Source organism: Myxine glutinosa, chromosome 4 (assembly GCF_964187855.1).
Source record: "Myxine glutinosa chromosome 4, kmMyxGlut1.1, whole genome shotgun sequence".
Classification (NCBI taxonomy): Eukaryota; Metazoa; Chordata; class Myxini; order Myxiniformes; family Myxinidae; genus Myxine; species Myxine glutinosa.
The window spans coordinates 176,662,981-176,673,666 of NC_136264.1; the positions used below are offsets into that span (position 1 = coordinate 176,662,981).

The following is a 10,686-nucleotide window of genomic DNA, read 5'->3' on the forward strand; positions in this document are numbered from 1 at the left end:
TGAAAACCCAGCGGTAGCCGCTACTGTGCACTGAAATTAGGATGTATAAGGTAATGGTGGTGCACTGAAATGATGTATAAGGTAATGGTGGTGCACTGAAATGAGGATGTATAAGGTAATGGTGGTGCACTGAAATGAGGATGTATAAGGTAATGGTGGTGCACTGAAATGATGTATAAGGTAATGATGGTGCACTGAAATGAGGATGTATAAGGTAATGGTGGTGCACTGAAATGATGTATAAGGTAATGATGGTGCACTGAAATGAGGATGTATCAGAGTGTATATTTTGAGGCTGGGAAGTGGGTGGTTCGAACCCTGGCCTGGCATTGTCATTCACAAAAAATGGTATGTTCTGCTTCCTTGCTTGAATTTTAAAAGGATAGAGCATGTAAATGTTGAACCATAGGTTTGCAACCATTGTGCAGGATTGATGGGTCAAATGGCCTCCTCCTGTGTTGAAGCTCCTTGAAAGGGAACTCATATTTGCCTTTGCTTGCTTTTTTTCCCCATCAAAGTATAAATCCTTGCAGTTGGTGTATGAAAAAGAAAACACATGAGAATCTTGTTTATTATTTGCCAATATGCCATGGGATCTGCGATTTGCAATGTTTATGTTCCCAACAGGTGCCCCTGTTCATGCCAATACTCTTCTCGCTGTCCTGCTTTGTCATTGTCTTCCTGTCGCTCTATTCTGATCCTGTCAATGCTGGCATTGGCTGTGTTATCATGCTGACGGGCATCCCTGCCTACTATGTTCTGCACATCTGGCAGTGCAAGCCACGGCTCACCAATGAGATTTCAGGTATGTTTCCAACATGGTTTGTGCCAGCCGTGTGCTTCTACTCCAGTGGTTGATTGGTAGATTTGCATGATGTACATTCAGGAAGGAAAAAATAAAAGCAAGCCTTCAGCATGGTACAAGGCTGGCAGGACAGCCTGGAAGTAGGTACGTTCATAATGTCAAGCCTGGATTTGAACCTCAGCCCAGCTATAAACTGTGAGCATGATGTTTCATATGCAGCACCATTCACCAATGCATGCGATATAGGACATATGTATAAATTATACTATATAATCTATACATATGTCATATATGGACATATATGGGCATACTATATATAGCATAATATAGTGTAGGAGGGAGATTAAACTGGGTGTCCCTTCTGCTAGTACTTAGGTTGGTGAACTTTAAAGTTCTCATGCTGTATTGTACTTCGCAAAGCGGAAGTGAGATATCGCCAGGAGCCCTGGAGAAGTTCCAAATTCCTGCTTCAAGTTACAGAGGGCACTGCATCCGCAGGACAGCTGCACTCCCAGCATAGAATGGGCCTGGTGCAACCCCAGCCACATGGTGCAAATTAAACTGGAGAGTTCATAGAACACAATACCCCATGCAGTGTTGAAGTCTATACTTCAATTTAAATAAAACATTCATTTTAAAGATCCTTTTTTTTTTAATCCGGAGGTTTAGCGCTATGAAGCAGACTTGTACCTCACCCTTATACACCACCCTATGGAACATGTCCAATTACTGCAAAACTGGAGGTTACTGGAAGTATGAAGAAAGCGATTTTTGTTCTATAGTGTTAAAAATATATAATTTAATTTAAATAAAGGTTTAGAGAGGTTTTACTGGTTTAAAGAGGATTCAATTTAAATTCCAGGTTTTTTCTGCCATTTACGGAGTGTGTATTACATCACCCTGTCCAACACGTTACATGAGTTATTCATGCCTGTTGTTTGTATCCTTTATAACATCCTTAAAAACCCTAAGTTTCCTGTTTAGAATGATTTTCAATTTTATTTGACTGTCACGAACGCAGACAGAGTGAAAATATTATCTCACTCTCTGTGAGTAAGCCTGGTGTTGGCTTAGCGGTTAGGGTGCCGGCTTGGGATCCTAGGATCCTGGGTTTGAATCCCGGTCGATCGCTGAATTAATGCCAGGGGGGTTGACTCAGCCTGTCATCCTTCCGAGGTCGGCAAATTGAGTACCAGCTTGCTGGGATGAATGATCCCGGTGTGTACCCCGGTTTAGAATAGGTACACCGTATCCCTGCACATCGAAAGAGGCGACTAAGGGTTGGCGTCAGGAAGGGCATCCGGCCATAAAAACATTGCCTCAACCAGGGAACCATGATTGTCATGGGGCCCGCAAGGCTAACCCCCGCTCTAGCGGGGAAAATGGCCTCAAAACGATCATTCATATTCATTCATTCTCTGTGCATTCACAATGGGACGAATTTGGAGCCGGAGTACTATTAAAACCACAGACTTGTCTTCTGATTCATGAACAAAATATAACATACATTTTAAATAAGTTGTTTCTCGATCATAAACTGATAAGACGGATGGACAGATGAATGGACCTGAATCACTTGCTTAACCATGCTTTTTGCTTCATGTACACAGGTTAATAATGATGACTGATGAGCTTGGCATAGGATATTCTACCAATCAGAGTACGCTAGAACTCTCTATGTAGGGATGGCGTGGAAAAAAATGTGGGTCCCATCTGCTACATACAAAACTAAAGTTGAAGTATGTTCTTTAAAAAGTCACTTAAACTACATATGAGAGCCTATCTGGTCTGTTCAACTGATTGTCGAGGTAGGGATCCCTTTTCAGTTCTCCAGACGATGGCAAAAGCAAAATGAAGAGCAAAACGAGATCGGCCAAACCCGGGATTTCATTTGTCGTTCATAATAATATTCTTCAGACAGCATATTTCCAAGCTGCCTCGATCAATAATAATGATTCTGCTACCATCCAACAGAGTTTTACTTTCTGCAACATCCTTTGGTATTGTAATTCTAATAGCGTGAAAGGATTTCACGAAATAGTCAGGTTCACTATGTTTTTTCGTTCAAAATTTTGGTAGATTAGCAAAACTATACATTTTTGGAATATTCAGAGCATGAGGAATCCAAAAATTAATGTTTACATTTGCGTAGACACCTTTGCGAAAATGACACTCAGGACAGTGATGAAGATCTGTAAAAGCATATTCCTGAACGGTATAGACCTCGTAGATCCTGGGTATAGGACTTATAGTTCAATCTGATACTACCTATAACTTCCTATAACAACCTATAACTTCAAAGGACTTGCAATATCATGTATTATGTTTTAGGGGTCGCGGAAGGCGAGAGAACGAGGCCATTCGTAGGGTTCGAAGACGGTTTATTGTAACAGCAAGATCCAGCACACTAAACTCGAACGGAAGTCGGCACGCTTATATAAAGCCAAAAGCCCTCTTCAGAGGGCGTGGCTCCGGCAACCGCACGTGCGTCACGTCCGCACAACCACAAGTCCAACAGGCCCGTGCACGTGTATTATGCCCAAATAAGGTAATCACAAAAGGTAACCGCCACATGCGGTTACCTGCACATAAGGTAACCGCCACAATGTAATACAGTTATATCACAAATCTAAAGACAATGGTTTCCAATTACCTTTGTTTGTTGCTTTTCTATAATCCTGAGCACTATTTTGAGGCCTTTATTGGATTCCTTGACCCAGAAAACATAGGATTAGCATATTTAATGAAGTCTCTAGGTTGACTAGAAGCCGAGATCGCGCAAAATGTATTTTATGGCGGCCATTTTCAAAATCCAAAATGGCGGCCATGCAGGTGTCTGTGCAAATGCCAACATTGATTTTCAGATTCTCCATGCTCTGAAGATTCCAAAAATGTATAGTTTTGCTAATCTACCAAAATTTTGAAAGAAATTATATTTGTTAACATAGTGAACCTGACTAAAAAGCACGCAAAACCACATTCCTTTGTGAAAGATTAGGACCGGGATAGGCGTGGCTACGACGGTCAATCAGCTTGATGGGGGCGGGGCCGCTAGACACATTTGCCTCTGTGTCGGCGTTATGCGTGATAATGTTATGTGGGATCAAATAATATCAGCAGAAATATCATGCCTTGGGAAACGCCCTGTTTTTCAGTGTTCTATTTATGAAAATATAATAATAGCGAGGAACCAGTGCTATACACCGCACACGGGGCACTTGATCACGAACCCTCCAGTCACGGGTCAAGGCAAAAGCGAACCACGTGATCAATAACCATCTCAAGTCATTGCTTCTCGGCGGCAGATTCACTACGTCGGCGCATCACTGAGGCCGTCGTATAGAACAGTCTGAACAGGGGATCCACTCGAATTCTGAATTGAATAAATACGGTATTTGAACTGACATTTAGTGTTCCTTTCATCTTTGTTTTGGCATACTGCATCAAATTGAGTGGTCAATGGTCAATTAATTGATATTAAAATATAAAGATCCTAGTTTCCTTATGTATATGCCCAATAGGCGCCCGCGGAACTACGTAACTTCCGGTTAGTGCACCCTTCGCGACAACAGTCATGTGATTGGATACGTTGAAAACAAACCACAAAGGGGCACGTGTTACAGCTTACTTCCGGTAGTCTCGCCCTCACCTATGAGAGTGTCTTTAACATCCGGCAGTGCATAAATTCCTCTCGAGAGGCTCCGCCCCTCCCTTCTGTCCCCACCCTATTGGTTAGAGGGAAACAACAGAAACAAATGAATAAAAAAAATTATGCTAAATTAAAAAGGCAATGTAGAGATGACAAACTACCGTCTAAAAAAGGTCCTAAGCAAGATCGGGATGATGTTGGTTTAGAGAGTAGCTAACAGTATTGCCATCACATAACAATCCCTACATCACTGCCTCATTTCCACTTCATCAATTATATTATTGCTTCAAGTAGCTTGTATTACTAGCTTTACTTTATTACTCCTGTAGTGTTGCCACATAATGACACTCTACAAATTAGCAGCTGAGTACAATGTCATAATATCAGTACATGATCATCAACTTCTTACAAATTGCATGGACATCTCTAATAACAGCATTCTATAATCATCTCCATTTGTGATTGGTTACTCTAAGTTGATAAAAAAGAAAAGTAGGAAAGACAACTGAAGCTGCAAGAAGTCCCTGAAATTATATTGGAGCTTCTTATACTTGTGCAGAAATGAAATATAGGAGTTTCTAATACTTATAGCTCGGCCTAGCCCTAGACAATAGTCTGGAGGCAGTGATGTAGGGATTGTTATGTGATGGCAATACTGTTAACTACTCTTTAAACCAACATCATCCCTATCTTGTTTAGGACCTTTTTTAGACTGTAGTTTGTCATCCCTACATTGCCTTTTTAATTTCGCATAAATAATTTTATTCACTTGTGAAGATTCCTAATGTACTGTTGATGAGGGGAAAATGAAATTGCATGAACTGACACCAGTGATAGTTATCAGATAGTATATGGTTGTTGGGTGGGGTACCAGCATATTCAGATATCATTTTGTCGGAAATGGGCATCACCAGTAGCTACAGAGGTGATACATGATACCATCCTTTACGCTTTCCAAATTGGAAAGACTCTCACTCAATTTACTAATTTTTATTGCTGAAAATGATAACAGCTTGATTGTGTTGCATTCGGTTATTTAGATTATCCCTTACTAATTTGTGCAGCTTTGAATTTTGAATCTCGGGAGGTTTATCTTATTCTTAAATTACTGCACTCTATATTTTATATAAATATATATATATATAAATTTTTTTGCACTGTACTTTACTGTATTGCACTCTGCACTGGTCCTCCTTATTTTGCAGGCCGAATCACACGCGTGTTGCAGTTCCTGCTTCAAGTGACACCACAAGAAGCAACAACTTACTGATGGTGTTTCGGAAGAATATCACCCCACATTATTCGTTATATCTGCCAGACGATGTGTATGTTCTTACTTGCCTTGCCAAGAGTGTCTTACTCCAGATAATTATATAGGGTTTTAGGTTGAATTTTATCATTGTCCAAGCCAAAGCCTCGTCACAGATTACATTGTACGTCTGTGTAGTACCATTAGGGGCACGTAAAAGAAGCAGTATGGACGCAGACAATTATAGTGACTGCGGTAGTTTTGGATAAAGCCTAGACTTGAAGTCTGCAGCAGCTGCCATCTTAGAAATGCACAACATTACTTTATCTTTGAACTCTTTGTCATAGGCAGATGGGAAATTCAGAAAACGCCTCTAGAAAATGTCCTCGAGAAACTTTTTTCTACAAACTGGTAACAAATAGTTTGAGAAAAATTTGATAGCTCTGGATCCGAATCTGTTTTGTTACCAAAATGTCTCTTTTCGTGTTAAAATGTCAAAGATCGTTATTTATAACAAAACATCAAAATCAACAAACTGGTCATTGATTTACACCTGTAGATCAGTGATCGCCCATATACTGAATCAGGGGTCACCATATGCTATTAAACAAGATGATAACTCCTTCCAAGGCGATTCTTCCTGAATGTCGAACTGGTTGCATTGAGAGTGTCCAGCAAGAATCAATCCCCAGGGTACATCTTGTCTGCTCAGAGATGGCCAAGGTACTTCTTTGTCTGCTCAAGATGGCCAAGGTATATCTTGTCTGCTCAGAGATGGCCAAGGTACTTCTTTGTCTGCTGAAGATGGCCAAGGTATATCTTGTCTGCTCAGAGATGGCCAAGTACAAATAATTGCAATGGGAAAGCCAGAAAAATGCAAAAGCTTTGAGGACTTGTTGGATAGTTTCAATGGAAGGGTTAAATCAGGAAGTGCTAGGTATGAAAGGGTTGATATCATTCTCAATTGATACAGAAGAGATTCCATCAAGGCACCAAAAGAAAGATCAAGACAACTAGGTCCAATCGACGTGTTATTGAAAGTCGCGTTGTCCCCTTGTCAGTTAACTAGACCAACTTAACAGCCCTTTCAGAGAACAAGGTGGACTGAGCAATGTTTCCGTCCAAGAAATTGATAAGGCAGCCTCCGGATGACACAAATGTGTGTGCATATAGCTTACAATGTGCCAAATTATGCGGATACATGCAACCAGGCACCCAGTCTCCTTTTCTGTAAAGCAAAGAAACCGAAAGCATTGAAAGCAACGAGTGATGTCCTTAGGTGCACACATAATGCGGACACACTGGCAGATCATGGTTTGCGTACGTGCAAACTGTACACAACCAAACCATCCGATGCCGAGTGGCAATTGATGTACACTTGGCAAAGAAGGGAAACACATTCCCATTCAGATGAAGCTCAGTGCCAGCCTAGACGGCTGAATAGAAATGCTGACGTATGCCAATGCAAAACTGGTTCCACGACAATATGTTGCATGTGCTGGAAATTCTAAATGTTCTGCACTCGTGCAATAGCGATGAGCCGGGCTCCGCATGCATGAATAGGAGAGACCGATGCATTTTCAACTAACCGAGCTATGTGAAATTGCGAAATTGCAATGTACCGCGAGGTGATCAATCAATCAATCGAGACAAGGTCTACCATGATTCAGAAATGTACCGTCCAGTGGTGCAATACGTGACTTTCGAAATGACGTACGAATGCTAATGCTAATATATTTTTTCTAAGGTTAATATATATATACAGACTTGGCATTTAATATGGAATATATATTTTTTCTTCTCTTGGGTTTACTTTCTGAACTCAGTATATCAATCTGGTGAGTTTCTTTTACCCTTCGGTGATGTCTTTGTTGAAAGAACCATGTCACTGACTGTCTTTCGCAGCAAGAAGTCAATAACAGGATTATATCACAGGTGGCGTGACAAAATGTAAGGACAGGTACATTTGAGGATTGGCTTCACAATCGGGTATATAAGGGTTGTTGCGTTCTGTATTAGTGGAAATCAACTGCTGCACGTCTCCAAAAGTTATTGCCGCTTCCTCTGGAGATGGTCCGTCAACTTGACAATGCTGTTTGTCATGGAGTGGTGGCTTTACGAAATTCTGGCATGAAACAGCATGCTATTGATCGGCAGTATGGCATCACTCAAGGTCAGGTGTCAAAGATCCTGAAACGAAATGCTCAGAGGGGTGTCCCTACTCCAATACGGAGGCCAGGACGTCCACGCAGAACCACAAGGAGAGATGATCGCCAGCTGCACCGGTTAGTCTGCAATGGCCATACCAAGTCAGCTAATCGGCTTAGGGCTGAGTGGCAGCAACTGACAAATGTGCCTGCATCCAGAAGGCTAGTCAACCAACGACTGGTTCAAGCAGGCTATCGTGCCAGGCGTCCCCTGAGAAAGCCACGCCTGACCAGACAACACAGCCAGCGCCGATTGCAGTGGGCCAGAGAGCACCGTCAATGGCAGCCAGGACACTGGAATCACGTGACCTTCAGCGACGAGTAGATTTCTGGTCTATCGTCAAGATGGCCGCGTCCGAGTGTGCAGACAAGTGCATGAAGCCCACAGCGAAGATTGTATAGTGCCAAGAGTCCAAGCTGGAGGTGGTGGGGTGACCGTTTGGGCTGCTTTTCATGCAGGGGGCAAAACTGACCTGGTTGTTCTGAATGGAAACCTGAACCAGTTCAAGTACAGGGTCATTCTGGAAAAAACATTGCTTCCATTTGCTCTTGCAGCCTTTCGAGGAAACTTTGTCTTCCAAGATGGCAATGCACGGCCTCATCGTGCTCGCATGATCCAACACATTCTTGCTGACCGTGGTGTAGAGCATATGGAGTGGCCTGCCATGTCCCCGGATATGAATCCGATAGAGAACTTGTGGGCAGAATTAACGTGTCAAATCGACCACTTGGACCAGCAGCCGACCTCTGTGCGTGAATTGCAGCAGACTATTGTCACTGCATGGCAAGCGATTCCTGTCCCAACCTTGGCAAATCTCGTGAACAGCATGCCTCGACGTGTACATGCTCTCCTGAATGCTCGTGGGGGTGACACGAAGTACTGAACTGTAATTTTACTGTCCGTAATCCCAGTCATAATTTAGCTTTTGTTTTTGTTGAAAAAAATTTGGCTGATGTGCAAAATAAAGAGATACTTCTGGAAAACGTACAGAAGTTTAACACAGTACTGTCCGTGAATTGAGTTCGATATCAGTTTACATCACTTTCAAGGATCAATTTATTTGTTTCGAAATGTCAAATGTGGTTTTTGTTTCTTTTAAAGGTCACATTAACAAAATCTAGAATAATTTCAACATAATTCCAATGAACTTTTGGTTCTAAGTCATCTTGAAAAGTAAGTTCACCCCCACAAAAAAAATATTCCATATTAAATGCCAAGTCTGTATATACAATAGACTCTATTAGCAAATATCAATGTCTTGGAATCTTATTTTGTGTATGTATATAACTAAGCTCTAACCATAGTAGAAATGACATGAATTGGAAAATTTACAAGTGTTAGATTTCATTGTATTGGTGTATTTATTTTGTAAAATGGACTTTTGGTCTTTGATATGCCATTTTGGGTCTTTAACATGAAAATATATTTTGGTAACAGCGATTTTCAAATTCAGGGTGGCTGACCTGTCATAAAAACACCCTTAGTTTATTTACAACAAAAATTCCTCAGGGTGTTAAAATTACTGAAATCTCCACCTGTCTATCATTCCTTGCCATGCCTGCACATGCCTTCAAATGTGGTCGTTATGAACTTCACAGACTTGCCCAAGGGCGATAGACAAAGAGAAGGCCATTCAATTGATGCCGTATCAATATTGCGGAAACTTGCATTCCAATAGTTTGGCCAACATGGACAGATATTTAAATGCTTTATTTATCCATTTTGTAGACAGTAACTAATTCTGTACTTTCTTGAGGGACTTATTGTGCCAACTCCACCTGCTGAGGACGTCGGAGGGGATGCTGAAGAAAATGGCCAAACTCTTTTGCAAACTGAACGCATTTCCTGCAAATTGAGGATCCCATGAGTATATATCCTGACATTGTAACGGTGCATTCACGTATGCCCCGAATTGTATTGATTTTCAAAAACTTTATAGGTAAAATAGTCCCTTACAATTACTTTTTTCTATAAAACTGTACATTTCCACAATTGTAGTAGACCGCAGATATAAGGTGTAAAATGCTTTTGTGCTAAATTATTGTATGCATATTTCTACAGAATAAAGTGGATTATTTGGAAATTTTGAATGCTTATTTTACTTGCGTGACCAAAAGAAAAAGCAAATTGCTATGTTAAAGTAAATATACAGCACCACATTAAAGCTCATTACAGGCTTTAGCGGAGAAAGAAATGACAATAAACTTCATCAGGAATGTAGCATAACCGTAAATATCCCCATGACTCTTCATCTGACCACAAAACCACACTGAGTCCATTCTTGCCTTAAACAGCAGTTAGTTTGTTGTGAGACGGTTGTGAACTCATTCGTTTTGGCACACGTTTTCCAAGCCACGAGGTCATTATGGAGCAAGTGAGTGTTTCGCTTCAGAAGTTCCAAATGACGGTCAGGTAAGGCCGTACATACTGGCAAATGTTAATCTGCCCTTCACTGGAGGTTCTCAGAAACTACAAGCACAGTAACTTCCAAAATTAGGATAAAGTCTGGCATCCAAGTCCGTTTTCTGCAAGATGACAATATTTTTGCCCTCTTTTCCAACTATTCCTCCTCCCCAAAATCACCGACTTGCCATTCCTCTCCTTTATATTTCACATCTCCCCTTTTACATTTTTCAACTTTAAGTTCTTCAAAGTATCGTGTATCGTCGGTTGTTATCTCCATATGCAGCTTTTAGAAGGTGGAACGGAGTCCTCCCAGGACTTGAAGTATCCATCTCCGTTTCAGTAAGGGATCACGATTCATGGACCAAGCTG

General features: G+C 41.2%; 1 protein-coding gene across 1 annotated transcript in view; it reads left to right on the top strand.

Annotated features, from left to right (window-relative positions):
* The window catches only part of LOC137425504 (cystine/glutamate transporter-like), a 97,858-nt gene extending 87,869 nt beyond the window's left edge, over nucleotides 1-9,989 (top strand). The window contains exons 11-12 of the mRNA XM_068114008.2: nucleotides 628-805; nucleotides 5,660-9,989. Of these exons, the coding sequence (XP_067970109.1) occupies nucleotides 628-805; nucleotides 5,660-5,724 (243 nt within the window). The 3' untranslated portion in view covers nucleotides 5,725-9,989. The remainder of the gene's footprint in view (nucleotides 1-627; nucleotides 806-5,659) is intronic.
* The last annotated feature ends 697 nt before the right edge of the window (nucleotides 9,990-10,686 follow it).